Here is a 12,652-nt window from a genome sequence, read left to right as displayed (position 1 = left end):
ATTTGTATGGTATGATATTATATGTAATTGAAATTGGTTCAATAATTACAATATATGAAAATAACTAACTTTAATGTATGCCTTTTGATTGTACACTATCTGGATAAAACTTTAGAAATGTCTCTCCCCAACTTGTACTGTGCCTGACTTACTCCAAATTAATACTTGATTTAATTTTATTTCCATAACGAAGTCTAGTAAAAACAATTGAATATGAAACCTGAAGTTAGTCTCCTAACAATTTATTAATGATAATATTCCCTTCTTGTAATGGCAGATAGAGAAATCTTGGGACTGTCTGATGAAGAAAGTATTAAACAATTAACGACATATTATGCTGGAGAAATAGTAAGAGTCATCTTTACTAATACATTCTCATATCATTTGAAATTCTTGCTGGGACACAGAATTCCAACAAAGAAGGAACACAGGGACCATACAGGTAGCTTTCCAGCTATTCAGTTTCACTGCTTTCTATTTCAATTATGTCATAAGCCATATGTGAGAAAAGATGTTAATACAGCAAATTTTAAATCCCTGTTTGCAATGGTGATGTCCACAGGTCAAGCAACACATTTCAAAAATGTACATTGATTATTGGGTATATTAACGTACTGTATTATATGATGGTTTTATATATATACACTTATACTTACATATATACATCTAAGTATATATACACATGCATACACACACACACACACACACACACACACACACACACATAAGGTTTTACAATTAAGTCCGCGAACTCATCCTAGAAAAAATGCTACATACCTCCATACCTCATTGCTGAATATCACTACAGTCACCTTCGAAGGACTCCCCCTTGGGAAGCTATGCACTGATGCCAGTGCCTAGTCCACCCTTCAAAGCAATTTTGGAACTCTTTTTCTGGAATGGCCATCAGAGCTGTTGTCGGATTACCCTTGATGTCCTGAATGTCATTAAAATGCCTCCCTTTCAATATTTCCTTTATCTTTGGGTAAAGGAAGAAGTCACTGGGGGCCAAATCAGGTGAGTAGGGAGGGTGTTCCAATACAGTGATTTGTTTACTGGCTAAAAGCTCCCTTACAGACAGTGCCCTGTGAGCTGGTGCATTGTCGTGATGCAAGAACCACAAATTGTTGGCGAAAAGTTCAGGTCATTTAACTTTTTCACGCAACCTTTTCAGCACTTCCAAATAGTAAATTTAGTTAGCTGTTTGTCCAGCTGGTACAAATTCATGATGAATAATCCCTCTGATATCAAAAAAGGTGAGCAACATCGGTGCAACAAGCTCACGAACTTAGTTGTCAGACCTCATATATCTGTATCACGGTGCTTCTGTTTCTCTGGGCAACCCTGACTAATTCAGGGTCTGAAGCAAGGAGAAAGAGGCCTTTGCTCACCTATTGGCAAAGGAAGAACAAAAGGAAGCTTGTTTGTCTTACCATGGACTCTGGATGACAAAAGGAGAATTCCCTAGGAGAATGTGTTGCTCTCAGTCCCCCTGCCCTTGATTTTGGAGTTCTTAACCACATCAACTGCCTGTGCTGAGAAACCCCAATGACAAATATAAATATAGTGACCCCGGGTTAGTCAGGCATTGGGGTGCCTAGCAGAAGAGATTATAAATCTTCTATAGAAAAATGCAACCTTAACTTAGGCCAAATATCTCTGTCCAATATGAGAAGTCAAGTGAGAGTCAGGAGAACCAACACAACAGGATACAGCTTTCCCAGTGAAACTATAAAACTGAGAATATAAAATAAGCATGTCTAAAATGTTAACAAATAAAACAATCAAAAACACAAGAAAGACAAAAAAGAATCAAAAACACAACTATAAGTATATATGTGTATATACACACACACACACACACACACACACACACATATATATATATATATATATATATAACAGCTCTGATGACCGTTCCAGAAAGAGTTCCAAAATTGCTTTGAAGGGTGGACTAGGCACCGGTGTTGGTGCATAGCTTCCCAAGGGGAGTCCTTCAAAGGTGACCATAGTGATATTCAGCAATGAGGTATATAGCACTTTTTCTAGGATGAGTTCTCAAACTTAATTGTCAGACCTCATAAGCAGGACTGAAATAATCCATAATGATAGTTACGTGTTTTTCTTTTCTTAAAGCACATTGTTATGCGTTGCCTGAAAATGATGTTTACTGTGGAGTTATGCAATTCTGGAAGAAAGGTTTTGTGGCTCTTCAAGCTGCCATTAATGCTGCTATTATAGAAGTGAGTACAAAATGTCCAGTGCAGATTAATGTTCAATGCAGGTTAATGATATTAGAAGCATCAAAATTTCATCAAAGAAAATATAAATCAGTAACCTTTTTCTTTCATTTACTCACTGGTTTCTTTACAACAATGTTTAATTAAGTTGCTATATGCCATGGGGGGGTGGGGTGTAGATAAGGTGTAAATAGAAATTTTCTCCTTCAAGGAGAAAACCTTGTCAGGAAGGCAGGCTTATAACAAGAAAAGTATAAGAAGAGGAGAAATAGGCTATCACAGGTGTTAATAAGATCCTTACAGGTAAACAAGCAAAACTTCTCAGTCCGGAATGCCATAGAAGAATTCCTAGTTGAAATGACATTTAAAACTGCAGCTTGAGGTAAGGGGGTTTCCAAATACATAGGGTTATACAGACATTTCAAGCAAATCATTAGGTGATGTTAGGCAGGGAAGTCATAAAACACATAGGAAACTTTGAGAATCCCTGGAGTGGAGGCTGCACGTAGGCCAGTGGTGAAGCACGGAAGTGAAAAGATAGGCTAGTGTCAGATCCAGACAGGTCCATCAGCTGTTCATAGGCAAAGAGATGATTGAAGGAAAACAGAACCTGTCGTCCATTAATACACAAATACATGTATTACTATCTTTCTTCAGACCACAACAAATCACTCAGTGATGGAGGAATTGATGTCAGTTACTGGAAAAAATATGAAGATACATCCCTTCATTAGTCAAGAAGGGTTAATTACTGATTTCTTCATTTTCTTCTGCATTATTTCCTTTTCCCCATTCATTTACTATGCATCTATTAATGTTGCAAGAGAGAGGAAGAGGATGAAGGGCTTGATGACGATGATGGGCCTTCGAAATTCAGCGTTCTGGTGAGTAAAGTGTAGCACAAATGAATGCAGGATTTCAGGAAAAGTGGGCCTCTTCCAAGCATCGTTATTTAACCCTAATGATTTTCTAACTTTTCCCTATGAATGGAATAAATTGTCGTGGGTGTAATGCTTGCCAGGCTGAGGCTGGGGACCATTATACTTCTCTGACTGAAGAAAGAACGTCAGGTTTGAGTTTGCCGGGTGATTGCGAAGCAGGGGTAATGAAGGGTGGACATCGAGTCTACTAGTGAGTATGCTAGAAGCGATAGACTTTGGTATCTAAGCTGGAAGTGAGATTCAAGCCAGGATGAGACTGAAAGGGGAAAAACGGGGTCAAGGATCAGGAATTCTTTTGAGACTGAAGAGCAGGTATGGTGGATTTACTTGAGGGAACAAGCTGGCAGAACAGGACTGGGAATAGGGGCTGGGTAGTTTGAATTCAAAACATCAGAGGTTGAGTAAGTCCAGGTATGGACAAAGCCCTATGTGAGAACGTGAATAATTGCCTGGAAGGGCATAGAAGTGATTTTTACAGTGTGGAGGAAGTAAAATAATATACAGGCTAGAGAACCAGGTGAAATACGCATATGGTAAAAAATTAGGAATCTGGAAGAAAATTCTCTAATTCAATATTGACCTCTTTATCTAATTAATATTCAATAAAGGGAAGTACAGGGGAACAGTGAAATCTAAAGACTGGAGCTGAAATGCCTGGACTTGAAAACGTAGTTACTTCACATCCTTGTTCAGTAGGTTCTTCGTCTATAAAATGAGGAAAATAATGGTATTTCTGCATGGAACTGCATTGTGAGAATAAAATGATTTAATATTTGCTAAGTTCTTAAAACGTTATCCAGCACGGAGTAATTGCTGTATGTATCAGCTATTATTTTGTTGGTTTTGCTGCTGTTTTGTGTTTGTTTTCATTATTATTTCATTATGCCCTTCAAAGAATATGAATAAACAAGATAAAAGAATTGAAGAAAGGAAAGTGAGCTATTCTATCTTAGCAGAAAATGAATAACGTTAGTTATTAGGCAAGTATGTAGACTATTTGGTGTACACATCCAGAGAAAGACAAAACAGCTTTTGGAAAAAGAGAGAAGTGACAGAATTATACACGAGGAAGAATTATTTAATATCCAAGGAAATTCATGAATCGCCTCACCGCAGAGAGAAGTACAGATCTGAGATTCATTGAGGGTTTGCCATGTACTAGGACAGGGTTCTAGAAAGACCTGACCTCTTTGAGTCCTCACTGGAATATTATTCCAAATGTCCAGAGCAATACAAGGACTTAAAGGGGTTACAGAGTGTGTCAGAGGTCACAGACTAAGAGCGCAACAGCGAAAATGTCAGAACTAAAATCTAACAGACTGGAAGCCTACTTTTGCCTTTTCTCATAATAATGTACGTGTGTGTGTTTCTGGAATTCATTTTAAGAAAAAGAATATTCTTAATGTCTTAGGAATTCTCCCTAAAACATGTACCCAGTATTTACATATCCTAAACACTTGATATCTGCTGAATAAATGAATGAATGCATGAATGAACGATGTTAGTTAGACTCCACTGTAGGTCCTTTCCAATCGAACACGAAATACCAAAATAACATTCTGTTTCCACATTAGGCTCTCCTGGGGTTTGCTGTATGCTGGTTTCATCTTCATTATGGCTCTTTTCTTGGCATTTATTGTAAAATCTGTCCAGGTTGTCATTCTAACTGGCTTCATGACAATCTTCACCCTTTTTCTCCTCTATGGATTGTCTTTGGTAAGTTGGCAAATTAATTTATTTTTCATCTCACTCTTACCCCAAGGATCAAGTGTTGGTTTCCAAATAGATTCTGATTCTGCGTATCCCTTTTCTTCTCTGTCTGCTCTGTTTGCATAAGAAATTCTGTAGGCTAATACCATGTGACCTGTGGTGTTTTGTAATGCTAATTTGTGGTGCCATCTGCAGACCATAGTTTTGTACTTTATACACAGAATAATGATAGAACTCTAATTTTGTATACTTAATGTCTTATTTTATTATGCTACTACGAAGTCTTAAGCCAACTGGATCTTCTGTCATTTTAGATAGCTTTGGCTTTCCTAATGAGCGTCTTGATCAAGAAATCTTTCCTCACTGGCCTCGTCGTGTTCCTTCTCACCGTCTTTTGGGGGAGCCTGGGATTCACAGCGTTGTACAGACACCTTCCTGCATCCTTGGAGTGGACTTTAAGTTTTCTTAGCCCCTTTGCCTTCATGGTTGGGATGGCCCAGGTAAGAAGCAATCTAATTGTTTATTAATGACATTTCCAAAATGCCTTTCCACTCTGGAATTTAGTTGTTTGTAGTCCTTTCAATGGTCAGCACTGTAAAGTTTAAAACCCTAGTGAAGACTGTTGTGAGGTTGCAAAGATGAACTTTTAAAAACTTTGGTAGTACTGTAAGGTATAAAAATGTGGAGTCACTATATTGTACTCCTGAAATTAATATACCCTGTATAAGATCGTATACCAACTCTACTTATATACTTAAATTTAAAAATAAGAAATCTTTGGTAATATTTAGCTCAGCAAAATAAGCCATGTGGTGAGTAAATCAATGGAAAGTCAATATATAATTCTTTAGAGACAATATAAAGTGCTTTCTTTGGCTACTAATTTTAAATGAACTTCATTTTACAAATTTAATTCTATACAACTATTCTAGGTCATATTTTGACTTAGTAATTGAATAGCACACATGATTGTAAAAACCATAAAGTAAAAGGAAAGAAAATTAAAAGTTAATTGAAAACACATTAACTGGTTAGCAACTTACATTTCTGTTCATAAAATGTTATTTCTCTTTATCTGATTCACACATTGAACTCCCTTTGCCATCCCTTCAATTAAATGGTAATGTTGACCATGACCTATCCGTTATTGAGTGATCATTAACTTGAAATTATAGACCAGTCCACTTTTGCCACAGGTTCTCCTTGAACACATCAGTGATTTTTCCAAGAGCACAAATTGTCTCTTATGCAGCCATTTTCAAGGAACACCACACCTGTTTCCCGTGTTTTATTTGTTAAAAATTTATCTAAGGCTGAGCTCAAATGTCTTCTTTTCCCGTACTTCCCTACCTCTTCATAATGCTCTAGTTTCATTTGGAACATATTTTTAATCATAGCAATTACTAAATTGCATTATAGTTGGTCACATGCTCATGCTTTCCAATAGATTTGAGAATTATAAAATCTCATTCAACTTTGCATTCCTGGTATGAGGCCAAAAGTAGCTATTTTATTTTTATACTAAACCTAACTATTTAAAATTTATCATAAACCTAACTTCCTTTAATTTTTAATTTTCAGCTTTTACGTGTGGACTATGATTTGAATTCTAATGCATTTCCTGATTCATCGAACTACTCAAATCAAATAATAGCAACAAATTTTATGTTGGCTTTTGATATTTTCCTCTATCTGACATTGATGATTTATTTTGAAAAAATTTTGCCAAGTGAGTAGTGATCCAATTAAAATCGAACATCATTTAAATAATTTTATATCCTAAAACAAATCCCCTCGTACATGTGTTGTTTATATTTTAAGAACTACTTTGTGCATCAACAGGAAGGAAATCAACAAGGTTGTTGCCACTGACCAAATTAGTTCTTTATTTTTTGCTATTTGGTCAGAACTAAAGCCTGAATTTTGTTTATAGAATCCCTAACCTTTGTTTGAACTTCACTCTAAGTGCATGGCTTCTTTTTAAAGAGATGCTTAGAAAGTTAGTTCCTAAGTGGGTCTGGCTTGGTATTTATTAATCATGGAAATTAATCATGGAAAGCTGCTTTGTCTAACTATTCAGCTCAGTGGTTCTGATCCCTGGCTGTACATCAGAACCACCTGGGAACCTTAAAGAAATACCAAATCTAACTCAACTCCAAGAGATTCTAATTCTTTTAATCAGTGGTGGAACCAGGGCATCTACATTTTTAAAAAGCTCCCCATAGTTTTATAATAGGAAAATAAATATGCCATAATTTTTCATTTTTATCACCTTGCAACTTAAAAGTACATGAGTTCCACAGAAGAAAGGATCTGTTTTCTTCACAGATGCACTCCAAGCACCCACCTCGGGTTCTAGTGCACTCCAGGGACTCAGTAAATACTTGTGGCCGAAATTCTGATTCATTTTTTCTCTCCTTTTATAATCAATGGGAGGGTCTGTGTCTTTCATCTCTGTATTTCCTATTCAAAACAGAATCCAAAGGTCTTTATTATTCTATGTAACTCAGCATCCCACTTCTAGGTCATAAAATCACTGTGTCAAAGAGATATCTGTACTTCCATGTTTATTGCAGCATTATTCACAGTAGCCAAGATATGGAAACAAACTCAGTGGCCATCAACGGGTGAATAGATAAATAAAATGTTACACACACACACACACACACACACACACACACACACACACACACGAACATTATTCAGTCCTTTAAAAGGAGGAAATTCTACCATTTGCTGCAGCATGGATGATTCTAGAGGACATTATGCTAAGTGAAATAAGCTGGACACAGAAAGACACATACCGTATGACCTCACTTACATGTGGAACCTAAAAGAGTCAAACTCGTAGTAACAGAGAGTACAGTGGTGATTACCGGGGACTGCAGGCGCGGGTGGGGCAGAGTGCAGAAATGCAAGATATTGGTCAACTTTCATTTATAAGACGAATAAGTTCTAGAGATCTAATGTGCAGCATGGTAACTACAGCTGATAATAATGAATTGTATATTTAAAATTTGCTAAGAGAGTAGAGCTCATGTGTTCTCACCACATAAATGCATACAAACAGGCACACACAGTAAAATGGAAACTGTGAGGTGATGGATATGTTAATTAGTTTGACGGTGGTAATTATTTCATACACATCACATTGTACACCTTAAATTGTACAATTTTTTATTTGTCAATCATACTTCAATAAAGCTGGAAAAATTATGAAAATCGCTAATGAAATAAACACATTGAGTAGGTAAAAAATAGTCATCAGTGACCAAACACTTGTAGAAAGGGAAGAAGGAGGGGAAAGAGTGAGAGTGAAGTCTTGAAGTAGTGACTTGTGTTGTTGTTTTCAGATAATCCCTTAAGAACTATAACTATCTCTGCCTTTTAGAAGAGTCCAAAACAATAGATGTCAGGACCTACAATTTTGGGCTAATATCTTTATTATATGTTGGAATTATTTGTATCATCCATTCATTAAGCATGAATTTGAACAAGGTAACTTTGTTCAAAATTCTTTTAAAGATAAGAAATATGAGTGGCAGAGAGGAACATTAACAAGATAAAATGACAGATTCATGTATTAATAAATCTGGTGGCAGGATATATCCAATTATAGCCACATGCTTTTATTTGCTAGGCTTCCTAATCAAAGAGATGGGTACTAACTAATAACATACCATATGCCAGGTATATAGAGAGTGCTAGGTATATATTTATTGAATGCGTGAATAACTGACCATGTGAAAAGTACACATAAGTTTGAAACACCATCAATCTAACAGTGCACATCAGTTGCAGAATATTAAAGAAATATAATTCTTCCATTTCATAATGTCTCCTAACATGTAGGAAAAGAGAAGTAACAATTAAGTGAAAATGCACTGTGGATTAGTTTCCAGAAAGAGATTTATAGACAATATGTTCTTAAAGCAAATGATAAATTCATTCCAGAGGAAAGTTATTATTTGGGGATGAGATAAAGCATAAATACAAAGTAGCTTTTTTTTTTATTCTACTCTGTGTTATGTTTCAATAAATTCTTTTGCCCTATTCTCTCCCTTGCTTACAGTGTGTCACTTACTTTTGTTAAATTCTATTCTCTCTCCTCTTCAGATATTTGTTTTTATAGATCTGATGTCAATTCTTAATTTTTTTCTTCCTTTTTCTGTGTAATGACCCCTAGACTTCTACATAGAATTCAGCATGCCTGGCATATCTTGCTCTTGTAATATCTGGCTTTCGAGAGGTTAAGAAGAGTGTTAACATTTATTTAAAGTCCTTCTGAGTTTTTTAAAATCACAGTTTCATTTCTTCCTATAAGATCAATTATGATAATGGAGACAGCTTAGTGATTTTTTTTTCCCTTATGAAGCTGCACATGTCAAAACATACATTTTGTTGTGTGTTGACCATGCATTCAGGTTTATTGCCAAAATGCTTGCATTGCTATGCTGCCTCGGGGTTATCCTCCCATAAAGTGGTCATTGACCCCATGTTTGTCTCCCGGCCATGTAGATGAATACGGACGTCGACTTTCACCCTTGTTTTTCCTGAAGTCCTCATTTTGGTCACGACAACATAAGGCTGCTCGTGTGGCCTTTGAAAGTGAAATAGATGTTGATCCTTCATCTAATGATTCTTTTGAACCAGTGTCTCCAGAATTCCACGGAAAAGAAGCCATCAGGTAACAAGGATGCAAATGGAGAACAGGCTGAAGGCTGAGAAGCTAGTAGTTAGCACCAGAAACAAGCAGAGTTCTCTTGCGTGCCCTATGGATCACTCCCACAAACCTCATCCATGCGACGTCCAACACTTCCCACTTCCAGTTTCAAGAAAAGTTCCTTTACCCCTTGTTGTCTTATAGTGTTGACGTTTACATTAAATACAAACTTAGATTTCACCCACAAAGACAATTCAATAAAACCCTTCCCTAGATTCTCAGTCTTTTGTCTGTTGTTTCTCTTCTCCTTCCTCAGACTCAGCCTCACTCATTTCTTGACCTGGACTCATTCATTCACACTTTGCCCCCACCTCATTTATTATACTCCTTATTTTATTCTCTCAGATTTTTAAACGTCTCGTCTAAACGTCTATTTATTGCCTTTTCAAAGAGGATGAAAGAGTAGGGACGAGCAATGAAGAATAGACATAGATATAAACAAAGCGAATTGATGGAGATGTGCCTTGTAGAGTTATGCAAATCCTCATTCTGTCTGACAGCAAAACGTGTGCTTTGTAAGGCGCTGGTAACTTCTATTTCCAAATTCAAAAAATAAATAGGAAAACAGTCCTCAAAGTTCCTGACTGTTCAAATATGACATGTCCATCCATGACCAGCACGTGTCAGTCCTCTGTGAACTGTCTCAGATTCTTTCAGCCTGCTAAGCTTCTAGAACCGTTCCATTTTCATTTTAACCTGTTCCATATTTATTTTCCATGCGAGGTTTATTTATAACCCAAGCGAGGTTTAACCTCCACAGAGCAGCTTCGAGCAAAATAATGGCTTTATTTGACGTATTTATGTGTTTCTTTTTATTTCTCTTCTATCTCTTTAGCACCTCACCCAACTAAAGATGCTATGAAACCATGATAAAATGGGATTAAAACAGAAGTGAGGAAATCTAGTTACACAGTTCTATATGAATGGAGCCTGAGTCATTGGATGAATAGTAGATGACAAAATAAGAAACATAAATTTGATTCAGTTTATGAATTATAGTTTTACCTGATAGAATAAAATAAAGTGCCTAGGATTCCAGACCTATAACAGCAACCAGCAGATGCTGATTCCATTGCTTTCTATTACCAGGCTCATAATCTAACCAAAATTACTGTATATATACTGAATATCTACCAGAACCAAACACCAAGTATGTGAGATGAAATATTTTCCTCACTTTTCAACACCACCCTAGAGCACTCCAATTTTTCAGGCTGCAACAGCTAAAATTTACCCAGAATAAGTACATTGGTTAAGGTAACAGAGCTACTGAATGTTATAGTTGGAATGAGCTCAGTTAGGTAGGACTGTAAAACTCTCACATTGTGATCTTCGCCTCTCTCCCTTGTACTGCATAACCAACCTCTGGAGACCTTGAGTCAGCATAAACAAAGATATCTCCAACCTGAGCCAGTAGTTCACAATGAGCCTTTCAGTATTGGATGCCCATGTTACGCAAAACTCGGTCTAACTCCCTTGGGTTTGCAGTTTAGAGATGTTGCTGGTTCTCCACACTGTCAGGCCACACCTCAGTCTTTGGCATCAGAAGATCTGGTGATGGGCTCCCAGCATAGGTAAACTTTTAAAACTCCTCAGGTGAAGCTAATGTGCAGCCAAGGCTGGAAGCAGTATTCTAGCTGATTCTCTGACACAAGCATGACTGCGTGAGAGTGAAATCCCAGATCTTCCTATATCCTGAGCAGGAGAGTCATCCAGTCCTGTCAACCAAAAGTAGAATTACAAACTGAAGAAAATTGTCATACCTTCAAGTCTCTTTTCTTTTCTTTTCAGAATCAGAAAGGTTACAAAAGAATATAAAGGAAAATCTGATAAAATCGAAGCTTTGAAAGGTAAAAAAAAAAAAAAAAAAGAAAAAGAAAAAAAAGAACAATTTAGTTATTATATTGATATTGATTTCCTAATATTAATTCTTTTTTTCCTTTTGCTCTTGGTGAGCAATTACTGGTGGTATTTCATACTTTGAAATTAATTATTTGAGCCGCATGATAAAATTTTTCTTTCAACACATTACTTCTACTGCATAAAAGTTAAAAAAAAATGAGTATGTTTTATAAATATATATATTTAGGTATATATATATATATATATATATATATATATATATATATATATATATACATATATATATATATATTTAGAAATATAAATATTTCTCAATGAACCTAACATGTTTCCTCCCTCTAACCCAAATAATTTTCAAAATTTCAAAACATGATCAACATATAAGTTTATAAAAGGGTGCTTTTTAAATTTAATAACCCAGTATATTCAAATTTAGAAAACAACGCCATTCAAGAAAATTAGAAGACAAATCATTAACTTCATAATAAATCTGTAGTTTTAATTGTTTTCATTTCTAACTCCCTACTTTTCCATCCTTTCTTCCATCCTTCTTTTCTTTTCTTTTTTCTTCCTAGATCTGGTATTTGACATATATGAAGGCCAAATTACTGCAATACTTGGTCACAGTGGAGCTGGAAAATCAACACTCCTAAACATTCTTAGTGGGTTATCTCTTCCCACCAAAGGTAAGAGGTTTTCTTCCAAAGTCAGGTTATCAAGTAAATCAGCTGTTAATGTAAAATTCTCCTGATCATTAATCACAAACACAGATGACTAGGGGAAAATAGAAGTTAATTTATAGTATTATTCTATAGAGGTATGCAATATTTAATTGGTATATATGGAATTTGAGTATTTCATGATAATTACTTTTATGGTCATTAGTTCCATTTAGCATTCCATCTTGTATCTGTTAGCTTTTGCTGCATGACAAGCATCCCCAAAACTAATGACTTAAAATAAAAATGGTTTATCATTTCTCATGATTCTGTGGATTGACTGGCAGTTTTTCTGTCTGGACTAAAATGGCTGGGGCTGGATGCCTCACTCACATATGAGGGGCTTCTGTTAGGGCCATAGTGCCTCTCTTCCTACATGGACTTTGATCCTCCAGGAGGTTAGTCTGGGATTCTTCACCCAGCGGTGTCCATTATCCCAGAAGCAAAGAGATGGCA

General features: G+C 36.1%; 1 protein-coding gene across 3 annotated transcripts in view; it reads left to right on the top strand.

Annotated features, from left to right (window-relative positions):
- Positions 1–12,652, top strand: part of ABCA8 (ATP binding cassette subfamily A member 8) — a 69,708-nt gene that overhangs the window by 18,126 nt on the left and 38,930 nt on the right. For all 3 annotated transcript variants that reach the window (XM_033091561.1, XM_033091560.1, XM_033091559.1), the window contains 9 exons: positions 278–442; positions 2,137–2,243; positions 2,898–3,124; positions 4,756–4,897; positions 5,206–5,391; positions 6,473–6,620; positions 9,410–9,578; positions 11,406–11,464; positions 12,053–12,163. In XM_033091561.1, coding sequence (XP_032947452.1) covers positions 278–442; positions 2,137–2,243; positions 2,898–3,124; positions 4,756–4,897; positions 5,206–5,391; positions 6,473–6,620; positions 9,410–9,578; positions 11,406–11,464; positions 12,053–12,163 — 1,314 coding nt within the window. The remainder of the gene's footprint in view (positions 1–277; positions 443–2,136; positions 2,244–2,897; positions 3,125–4,755; positions 4,898–5,205; positions 5,392–6,472; positions 6,621–9,409; positions 9,579–11,405; positions 11,465–12,052; positions 12,164–12,652) is intronic.

The sequence above is a fragment of the Rhinolophus ferrumequinum genome, chromosome 21, assembly GCF_004115265.2.
Source record: "Rhinolophus ferrumequinum isolate MPI-CBG mRhiFer1 chromosome 21, mRhiFer1_v1.p, whole genome shotgun sequence".
Classification (NCBI taxonomy): domain Eukaryota; kingdom Metazoa; phylum Chordata; class Mammalia; order Chiroptera; family Rhinolophidae; genus Rhinolophus; species Rhinolophus ferrumequinum.
This window is presented reverse-complemented; position numbering and strand designations above follow the sequence as displayed.